This window comes from Quercus robur, chromosome 8 (genome assembly GCF_932294415.1).
Source record: "Quercus robur chromosome 8, dhQueRobu3.1, whole genome shotgun sequence".
NCBI classification, from domain to species: Eukaryota; Viridiplantae; Streptophyta; class Magnoliopsida; order Fagales; family Fagaceae; genus Quercus; species Quercus robur.
The window spans coordinates 25,093,931-25,105,783 of NC_065541.1; the positions used below are offsets into that span (position 1 = coordinate 25,093,931).

Consider the following 11,853-nt stretch of genomic DNA (forward strand, 5'->3'; position numbering starts at 1 on the left):
GGATTAAAATTAGTAATCTGAAAACAATAGCCCTTTATGTTTTGAGTTTGAAATATAATGCAGAAGTGCACCCTTACGTATCTTTAATATCCCCCACCCCCCCCCCCCCCTCCTCTTTTTCTCTCTCATGTAAATTGAAAATAGTAAATTTGTATTTCACCCTGAAGATGACAAGAAATGTGGATATAAGAATTAACACAAGCCATCTAGAACCATTTTCTCTACCGGCGACAACCCAACTGCAGATATTACAAATTTACAACTACTGAAAAAGAGAGCATGGCAATAATTCACTTTTCCATATGAAATTCTCACTCAAGTGTAAACTGGATGTCAATGGGAAATTTGGTTTCAGCTCTGGATATGACAAACTAAAGTATGGTTCCACTATTTTTCTTTCTGAATTTTTTTCTCCTATTCTCTTCATGCATTTTAAACATAATAATGTGTGTGTGTGAGAGAGAGAGAGAGAGAGATTAGAACCAACACAGAATCAATTCTTTCATTTTTCTAAAATATATACAATTAGAGAAGTACCTTTAAATGACAAAAATAGCTAGAAGCAGCTACCTTATCCGATTCTTGAATAGAAATTCAACATTTTCAGGAGAATCAGAATTCCTCCTCGCGGTAATCTGTACAAGCGCACCATCAGCAAGCATATGTTGCAACACTCTTGCTATGTTCTTTGTGTCATCAATCCCAAGATGGTGACTTCCCACCAGTGGGATACGAAGTTCCTTCATCATAGTCATCATTCCTGTGGCCTGTCCTCCAAAACCAGATAAACATATCATGAAGAATGATAGTAAAAAATCATAAAGAAATGGTGAATATAAGGTGTCAAGTCAGAAACATTAACAGTTTACTTGGATTTTTTAACATCAGCTTTGACTCTTGAGTTGACAAGGCGCCAATCTGAGATATAGTTTTTTTCATTTTTTTATCCCCACACATCATGCTGCTAGATAACAATTTGAGATATAGTTATTAGTGACATAGCTTGACCTTATTGGAATTGAATACAGTAGCAACCATGCTCAAGTTGGGAATCAGGGTCTAGAGTTAAGAAGTTTAGGGTCAACTCAAGTTCATTGGTTCATATTATATGGTCTGTCCAGTTATTGGATTAATTGATGCTCTGAATTGTTGCTTGATATCTATCAGATATCATCATAAAACCAAAATTGAGCACCAAACCCAAACCAACCACAAAATGTACACGCTACAAAGAACCACTCTTTTATAAATTCCATAATGCCACATCAATAGTTAAAAGACAACTAGATAACGTTTTTTTAAACCTAAAAGCTGTGAAATTGTGTGAACTTACCCTCCTCTTATAGAAATTTAGATAGACATCTTTGAGATTGATCCACTCCATGAAATATGGAGGAAGCTTCATCTTTGAGACTTTGCATTGCTGAAGGACCTTTGTTTTCAAGTCCCAATTTCCACTAATGAAAGAAAACCAAAGATATGTGTCAAAAAAAAAAAAATTGTTGTAGAAGTTGTTTTTACTTATCACCTTAAATGGTGAATTTGGTAGATAATTATACTATTCAACTAGGAACCATGATTCATAAGATTGAACATCAGGACTATATTTGACCATAGTCTTAGTTTTCCACCTCTAAGGGTGCAGTTGAACAGAAGAGGCTCACCTCCCGTTTAAATATCTCCAGCTTTCTCCCATTTTTAAGTAGATGAATGACACATGGCAAAATAACATCCAAAGGTCTTAAAAAAGGCAAGTCAACCAAAGTTTTTTTTTTTTTCCTTTTCCAGTGTCCAACATCACGTTCTGCTCTTTCTCAAAAAAAAAAAAATCACATTCTGCTCTCTCTCTGTCCCCAATACACCACCGACAAAGCATTGGAATTTGCCGGAGATGAAGAGTCAGAAGTACAAAACAAATGGATCTGGGCACCTCAGTGGTGGAGATCCGCCGTAGCCATTGCTGGTGTACAGTGCACTGAAGCGGCAGCTAAAGGCGACAACGAGTGGATCGGTGGTCAGAAAAGGAATATGGGGACCGGATTCCTGGGTTTTGCATATCGGAGGTCGGTGAGGGGATTTGTGGTGTTGGTTTTGTGAAGGGATTTATGAAAACTCATAGATCTGAAGGGAGGCTCAGATTGCTCATGGTTTTGTACTTGCGATGGCTTTTGATGGTGGTGAGGCAGCGGCAGAGACTTGGCAGCGTCATGGATCACAGTGGTGGATTTGTGTTGTGGGTGACTGTGATTTGTTGTGAAGGGGAGAGGCAAGAGAAAAATGAGAAAGCGATGGTTTTTTTTCTAACCCTTTGATTTTTATTTTTCCATGTGTCACCCATCTACTTCTACTTAAAAATGGGAGAAAACTAGAGATATTCAAACTGGAGGCGAGCCTCTCCCCAGTTGAACAGTCTTATGCTGCATGGTGTAAACTACAGGTACCAGTTATGGGTCTGACAGCATAAGAATATTCCATTTTAAATCTCAAGTATTCAATATCAAATGAATCATAAAAGTTTTCTACAATAGTTGTCAGCCAAAAGGAGACAGACAAATGGTTTGTCAAGTGCATAGGAAAATTATGAAATCACAAAAAGAGCACAACCTTACCAAGTTACAAAAGCTGCTTGATTAAGACGCCCACCCAATTCCTTTTCCCACAAGTGATGCTGAGCCAACCAAACTTCAAATTGCTGGAGAACTTCTGTAAATGGTATAGCTGTATCATGCCAGACACTGCAAACTTACGTAAGTTATATTAATCGGCTAGCTGCATATATAAAATACAAGGATTGTGCTTCAGAGAAGCTATTATATTTGATCATGGAATATCCAGGATAAAAAATTATTATGATAATAGAATTCAGCATACATGAAACAAAACACATCCTAAAAAAATTATTTTATATAATCAAGGTGAAAATTGATCATGTCAATAAGCTTCATTGAACATTTAATGATATTGCATAGAGAATTTGAGTGGTTCCTCGGCCATTTGAGAAAAACTTAAAGAGGAAACAAAATTATAGGGATGGGGGTGGGGATGGTGGTGATTGTAGAGGGGCTCCATGGGCATCTTTTAATAAATTATTAAAAATAAAAAAGAATTATATTAGTCATGGAGTAGAAAAAATCTACCGAATAAGATGGTAGGTAAACATTAAAAAGAGTTTGCAGGACTCAAGTAAATTAGTACCATACCGATCAACCCCAAACTTGCCATATTTTCCTTCAATATATTCATTTATTCTTTGCTCACTCATTTCTGAGGGCCTCACAAACCTGTAAAAGAATAATGGAAAAGTAAGATAAAACGATAAGCCAACCTAAAAATGTACTCCTCAGATCTGAATTATTGTTCCAAAAAATCTGAAGAAAAAAAGAAAGAGAGAATTTTAATGATTTAAAAATCCAGTTTAATCTTCTTTGATACAGAGCCAAAGAAGACATCACAAGCAAAGATGCCCCATTAATTGTTTTAAGAGTTAGATCTTTGGACATACTAAACAATGATTACACCTCTGGTAGACACATTTCAACATGGAAAAGAGCTGTCTGTTTTGCATGGCAATTTTCTATCTGACCAAGAAAAGAAATATAAGTACATTTCTAAGATTCAGATATTCAAAACTAAGAAAAGAGATGTCTGTTTTTCATGAATTTTCTATCTGAACAAGAAAAGAAATATAAGTACATTTCTAAGATTCAGATATTCGAAACTAAGAACTTGCTCTCATGACCTTCATAATCGCCACTCAAGCATGCAAGTACCTCTTTCTTATACCCAGCAAAAAGAAAAAAGAGAGAAAAAGAAAGGAGAGAGGAGAGTTTTAATCTCTTTTTCAAATGATCCCAAATTTATTGAAAATGCAAAATAGGGTGAGACTATATCTATCAACCTGTGGAAAAAGTCCATGACATCCATAGTTTTGGCATTTATCATTAGAACTGGAAACTCAAGAATCTCAACTCTGCCCTCCAAATCAAGCACCAGGAAAAAATCTAGGTTCTGAGAGCGAATATGTTTTAACTCAGCAATATTCACTTCAAGGTCCCTGGAGCAATCATGATTGAATTTCTCTAAGTGAATGGCATCATCCATCTGCACAACAAAGCAGCTAGAATACAGATCAAAAGTCTTCAGGCATTCAAAATCAATATATTGTTACACAGGCATGACATAAGTTCTTTAGATACAGATTCTTAAGTTTGATTAATATGTATTTTAAAAACAAAAAGGCAGGTCCTGGTCCTTAGACACACAGCAAGTAATGACAAAGGTGGATCCATTGTCTGTCTCCAAAGCAATTGTGCGCTTTTTAAGTATAGATTTGCTTTGAGGTATTGATGTTCTTTTAGAAAGCTCCAAAATAGATTACGGACCTAGGATATGGACATGTAAGGCATTGGATAAAAATGACTCACAAATTTGATTCTTAACTGCCATTGAATGATAAGCAGGATTTTTTTTTTTTTTTTTTTTTTTGATAGGTAATGAAAAAATTTATTAAAAAAGAAGCCAACCCGAGTACATTGGGAATTATCGAACTATGAATCAGGAAATAATGGGGCAAGGGTTTTAAACAGAGTAATGGTTTGCAACAACTGCAAAAATAATCACCATTGTTTTTTACACCTACCAATTATACATTTACAGAATTCTGTCAGAATCATCCTCCAGAAAGGAAAGATGATTCAAATTCTGAAGCTAAACATGCGGGTTCCAGTGACATATTTAGTAGTCAGGGGGGAAAGTTTGAATTAATGTCCATGATTATTGTAAGCTGACCAAGTTTTGTTTCACAACAAGAATCATAGGCTGGAAACATGATATATTGTTTTATTGATGGCTAGTGAATTCTAAGTAATAGTTTCTCAGTTTATTAATTTCTAAAAGTTGTGCCTTGAGCTTGACAAGGTGAGTGATGGAACTAATTTTCACTCTATCAGGATGCAAGATTATTTATTTATTTATTTTTATAATTAATGGTATTTTATTAATAGGATGGTTACTTCATACCAACGATGATGAGCACGATAACCTAAAAGATTTACAAAAAACTTATGCACAAAAGTTAAGTGATTCTGTAAAATCTAGAAGGGAGTTACTACATGTAAGACCCGACGCTCTAGACCAATCAAACATGAGTTCAAATTAGCAATGATTCCAACTAGACCTTTAATTTTTCTGAATCTTAAAAAATACGACTATCTTAGTCCTTCCACCATAGCCACATCAAACATAATGGGAAAAGTTACAAATATTTGATAAGTGCTCCCTGAACTAATTCCTCCAAGTGAACAAGAGATCAACTACCCTTCTTGGTAACACCCATTAAATCCCAAATGCTCTAAATACTAGATCCATAAAGCATATGCAATATCACTAGGGATCACCAAATGATCTACCGTCTCCCCACTACACTGGCACATGTAACACCAACCAGCTAAATAGAAACCTCGCTCGATGAGATTATCACAAGTAAAAAATCTTCCCCCAAAGATGCTGTCCAAATAAAGAATGAGACCTTCTTAGGGGCCTTAACACATCAAATACTCTACTAAGGGAAAGAATTAGTCAGCGTACCTCAAGTAGCCTCATAATAGGACTGAACATTAAAGCCACCACTCCCTCTCAAACTCCATCTCATCTTATCACACCCCACCTTCCTAGGGAATTTGGAGTATATTAGATCTAGGAAAGAATTAACTAACTCCAATTCCCAATCATGAAAATCTGTGTGAAATTTCAGATTTCAAATCCTCACTTCCCCATATAACTAGCTATTCAAAACTTCACTAGACCCAGTCGGTTTATTGAAATAATTTTAAGTATAGTAATTAATACTAAGAATGTGACTCTTTTCAATGAACTAAGGCATTCTGATCAGCTGAGCAGGCGTATAGATCAGGGTACAAGTCTCTTAGAGATAAATTCTCACACCATATATCATGAAAACACCTTACTCATGTGCCGCCCCCCATCTCAAAATACACAAATTGAAGAAAACTGTCCCATCCCGCACTAATACTCCTCCAAAGGCTACACCCATGAGTCCCTTTAACTGAATTCAAAGTCCAACCTCATTACTCCCTTTACTTCATAGTGATGATCCATCTCCATAAATGTGTGACCTCATTCCCAAATCTCCATAATCATTTCCCCAATAAGGCTTGATCAAAACTTCAGCAATGGGAGAACAAATGCCACCAATGAGAACTGAAACTCCTCATCCAAGGCATTCCACAACTAATCTACTTTATATGAGACCAAAGCTTGTGTCCTATGAATAGATGCGGATTTTAAAGAAGGGAATCGGGCTTTTAGTTATAATACTTGATAAGTGTTGGCTCAAATGGCACTTCTTCCTCTCAGAAATGTGGGTGGAGGGTCAAGTCGTGGATTCAAAACATACTAGGTATGTATGTAACAAACCAATCAAAAAATTACTCAATAATAATACTAGACAATACAAATTGTGTTGCCAATTTCTCTTTAAGAAGATCACCTTGACCGGGCTTGTCACTATATAACCTTCACCCAAAAAACTAGAGGACAACCTAGGAAGCATGAACATGGATACGGATACAGGTACAAGTACAAGTACGACATGGCAACACGACAATTTTTTTAAAAATTAGGACATGACATAGTGGGGATATGCATATTAATTAATTTTTATTAAATAAATTTTTATTTTTAAATATTGTTAAACATTTATTTTTTTCATATAACACTAAACATATATCAATTTAAGAGCAATAATGGATAATAAAGTGAATTCATGACTAAAAGATGATGTTTATAAATTAGAATACAAAGTAAGAATAAGATCCAAAAGAGAAAATAAAAGATAATTAGATAAGTGTTCAAGATTTTTTTTTATATGTAATAAGATTTATTGATATATAAAAAAGTTCTAAAGAAAGATAACTTGAGGTCTGGTATGGATCTCTCAGTATTTTCAAAACACCTGTTGTTTCTTTCCCTCCAAAGACACCACATTAAACAATGGGGAATAGTTATCCATATATAACCATTTCAATGACAACCAAACCGGCCTTGCTAGCAAGCAAGGAGCTCCACAACTGACTTTGGTATAACCTAACTTACTCCAAATAAAACCAAAACCATAGACCACAAATCCATAGCAACCGGACAATGAAGGAAAATATGGTCAACCGATTCACCATTACACTCGCACATATAACAAATCCAATATCCAAACCTTCCTTTTTCATAAATTGTCAATTGTCAAGCATTTCCCCAAAGCAGCAGTCCAAACAAAGAATGCCACTCAAGAAGGGGTTTTTAGCTTCCAAATGCTTTTCCAAGGGAAACAAAAATCATTAGAGCCCACTAGAAGACTGTAATAATCATTAACCATGAATCTCTTATTTCTATCTGGTTTCCAGCTCATTTTATCCTCCCCAAACCCCCTTACTGGAGAGCCATATATGGTATACATGAAGCTCAACACAGCCTGCAATTCCTGAACATGAAACCCCCCCCCCCCCCAAAAAGAAACTAACAGCCCAAAAAAGACCCCATTAGTGAACTTCATTCGGCCACACTTGCCTCCTTATCTAGGCAAAATCTAAACAATTCAAGAAAGTTGACAGCAAGAGGTGTCTCCCCACAACAACAGTCTTGCCAAAACTTCAACCCCTCAACCCATCACCAATATCATACAGAATATAATGAGAATATAAGACTATATAAGTGTTCAAGATTAAAACTAAAAAAAATAAAAGATAAGTATATCTCTCGTGACCCACAATTTAAAAAAAAAAAATTGATACGACAGGGACACGGGTGCAGAAGTGTCCCAAACGTACACGGCATCCCAAATGAAGTGTCCCTAATTCTTAGAAGACAACAACACTTTCATAATTTTCACTAGAACCATAGTCATAGTTGCACCTTTTGTTTTGCCTTTACTTAAGATAAAGCTATTGGTTTCAACATGCGTTTACAAATAACTGAAATTCTAAAGGGTCTTCAACTAATGACTTCACCGATCACCATATCCAAAAAATTTCCCTTTTTTCTTTCCATCCTTTTTATTATCTATGTACCTGTTTTTATACAGTCACATACTTCAATAGTTCTTGACATATGTATTGAATACAACATGGTCAATTATAAGCCAAGTTTGATAACCCAAAAGACAAAAAAGAGAACAAAGAAAAAAATATTATTGTTTCACAACAATAGTACATAAAGGCTATTCAATCACAAAAAAAACACATGTACACGATAGAAGAACCAAAAGCTGAAGCTAGAGAGATAGATAAACATCAAATGCAGCAAAAAATGGGGGTTTAAGAGTGATGGGGTTGGTGGGTTAGGAGTTACGGCTTACCTTAGTGCACTTGCCTTGCGTGTAGTACAAACACATGGGCTTCCAACGATTCTTACTTACTTCATGGACTGTAGGAGGGGACGATGGGTTATGAGCAGGAGTATTTGAGAGAGAGGCGAGGGTATCGAAAGCACGCATTGGAGTGAGAGAGTGAGTTAGAGAAGAGAGACAGAGAGGGATTGGAAGGAGATGGGAATGGGATAGAGAGCTTGAGCGGAAAGAAGAAACCCAAGAGAAAGTGGCTCTGGGAATGGGAAACGCCATCGCTGCTTCTCTGTTTTGGTGTTTTGGACACAGCTGAGCGATTTTGAAATAAGTTTTTCACAGCTGTGTCAATTTGTTTTGGACGCAGCTGAGCGATTTTGGACACAGCTTACACAGCTGTGTGTCAATTTGTCTTCCCCCTTTTATTTTTTATTTTTTTTTTTTTATGTACTGATTTTTAGAATCGCACTTTTGTTTCTTCTTTAAAAAAAAAAATAAATAAAATCTCACATTTGTGTTTTTTTTTTTTTCATTTTTCATTTTCAAAGTACTACTAATAATACTATATTTTACTAATACATTTTTAGCGTAAAAAGCTAAGTAAGCTGATATCAAACACACACAAGCAATAATTCAGAATGTTTGCAAAAACATATTGTTTATTCTTCCCACACCCAAATTTATATCTTACTTAAATGTCAAATCATGATTAAATTTCAACATTTTCTCGTGGGTTCATCGTAAAAACCTGAGCATGTTTTGTCCTTAAGCACCAATCATGAGTTGATATTTAAGCAAGATGTGGATTTAGGTTTAGGAAGGAGTGCGTCTCTAAAATTATTCTAGACAAAAGATAATGAAAGCATCCCATTGTTAGATAGGATTTAAATAATGTCTCTAGCCACACCCAATTTCACAATATGCTTGATGTCAATGTAAACATCAATTTCGCAATCAAGTAATCATTTAGGGGCGAAATCATAATTTTAAAAAATCTCCAAAGTAAATATGCCATTTGACTTGTTCACTGAACATGAGTTCCACTCTAAAATACAATTAAGTTTATAACTATCAAAACGACGTATGAAACATGACAATCGGACTTTTTATCAAAGATCAAGCCACATCAAATTTCAACGGTAAATATGTATACTTACAAAATATGTCATAATCATATGATTATGAGTGATTAATTCTAATTGATCCTAGATTAAGACAATTAAAATTAATTATATGTCACAATCTTATTAATTTGATTTTAAGACAATGATGTAATTAATAATAGTAAAAAAAATCCTATAAAAATCACTATTTTTTTCTCTCCTTGAAAAAAGAGTGAAAATTGAAAATTATTAATATTCTTAACTATCAAATGGCTTAGAAATAGCTAGAAAACTTCTAAATATCCTCAAACAGATTAGAAAATTGAGCAAAATCAGCCAAAAAGTCAAAATTGGATTCAAATCTTCCTAAGAGTCTAAGACACAAGTGACAATCGACACCTTGTCACACAAACATGGGCGTCGATCGGCACCTATGTCCAAATTACCACTAAATTCGATTTTTGGCTCACCTTATCAACCCTAAATGCAATTTTAACTTGCATGAGGATTAAAAAAGAAATTAAAATTTTTTTAGAGGAATGAAAAGGAGGGAACTTTTTACCCTCTAATTCATTCCCCTATATACATAAACCTCCCACCATCAAATACAAAATCTTGAAATTCAAATCTTTTGCAAATGAAACATTTATTGATAATTGATTATCTTAATATTTTACAAGCATATAAGGCATGAAATTAAATACCACACGAGGGTGTGACCTAATGGTAGGAGTCCTCGTTCTGCACTCAGAGATGAGCAGTTTGAGCGATAGCCCCAATTAAGCCCAGGTGGTACATGTGGTATTATCCATTGCTGTCACGTGGCGTGGAGTCAATGAGCCCACACCGAAGACCCCCCTTTTTAAATACAACAAAAAAAAAAAAAAAAAAAAAAAAAAAAAGAAGGAAAAAAGAAAGGTAATTAAATGGTGCAATACTGAGAAAAAAATTATACAAGTGTAATATTGGGAAAAACAAGGTATAATTAAACTGATTAGTGATTCTTTTTTTTTTGGTTAATTATAATTAAGTGATTATAAACTATTACTTTTTTTAATATTTGTAAATTAGTATATTTGTATTTTTTTTAAACTAACTTTAGGATAATTTTCTAATTGGTCTACATAATATTCACATTGTAAACCAAAGTTTTGATTCATGTAATTATGTAATATGTCATAAAGTTTGTAATTCAACGATATTGTTGGCTTTCTTTTATGAGAAGAACCAAAGTTCAAATTCTCTCTCTATCATTATGCTAATTATCGAATTATCAATATATATATATGGCTAAATGATTACAACTTAAGTTTACACAAAATTCATTTCAGGCTACTAATTTCACTTTTGTTCAATTAAGTCCTTTAAGTTTCAAACTTATTAAATTTAAGCCTCCTGTTAGTCTCCATTAAAAATTATTTTTAAGGAACACAAAAACAACTCCGTTGTACATTTAGGATGATTTTCTATATCCAACACACACAACCCAAATCAACACAAAGCCACAAAATCCATAACAATCCCAACCTTACCACAATCAACAAAATCTATCCAAACCACCATATCAAAAAATCCTAAATACTATCACCACCACCATTGACAACCTTGTCGCCCACGACATGAAATCACCACATCTAAGACCACCTCACAACGCCGCCGCAAACTACCACAAATCTCATTGAAACCAAACCCACAAAATCCCACCACCACCGAATCAAGTCACACACACACAAAACCCTAAACTAACCTATTGTTGAGAACCACCACTACCCAAACGGATTTTTTTTTCAAAATAACATTAATTTTCAAATAATTTTGTTATTTAGCACATTTTCAAAACTATTTAGGAAACTGACATCTCGATGTAATAGACTCAATTTTGGGAGTGCCAAATTGAGTTCATTGAAGTCAATTTCAGGATCGTCGCATGAAAATCAAGTTTGTAGAACTCAATTTCATTTAAATTGAAATTGAGCCTTGCAGACTCGATTTCTTATCCATGCCCTTTCTGTTACACTTCGTCTCTCACTCATAACCTTCTACCTTGAAACCCATAAATCACGAAGAACAAAACCCAAACACCCAGAAACCTTGAAACCCAAATAGAAACCCACGAAGAAAAAAAACCCAAACCACAAAGATAAAAAAAAAAGCGACGACAACAAAGGAGGTAGCAGCAATTGAACCCAGGTGGCGAAGGCTCCAAGCGAGGACGACAGGGTTTGTTGATGTTTTCTCTTTGGATCTTTGGATGGGTTTCTTGATTCTTGTTCTTGATTCTCTCTGGGTCTTTGGATAAGAGATTCTTGATGGTTGTTGGGTTTGTTAAGGGAACTCATTTCTTGCTTCTTGACATTGCCAACGGACGTGAGAGAGTGAGAGACAGAGAGAGTATGGCTG

The 11,853-nt window shown here is 34.9% G+C and overlaps 1 protein-coding gene across 1 annotated transcript; it reads right to left on the reverse strand.

Moving 5' to 3' along the window:
* Positions 1 to 476: 476 nt before the first annotated feature.
* Positions 477 to 8,759, reverse strand: LOC126695080 (uncharacterized exonuclease domain-containing protein At3g15140). Its single transcript, XM_050391693.1, has 6 exons — positions 8,366 to 8,759; positions 3,899 to 4,101; positions 3,201 to 3,281; positions 2,610 to 2,735; positions 1,334 to 1,457; positions 477 to 767 (listed from the first exon to the last, which is right to left on the reverse strand). The coding sequence occupies exons 1-6, from the start codon at positions 8,627 to 8,629 to the stop codon at positions 567 to 569; spliced, it is 999 nt and encodes a 332-aa protein (XP_050247650.1). The 5' UTR covers positions 8,630 to 8,759; the 3' UTR covers positions 477 to 566.
* Between the last annotated feature and the right edge of the window lie 3,094 nt (positions 8,760 to 11,853).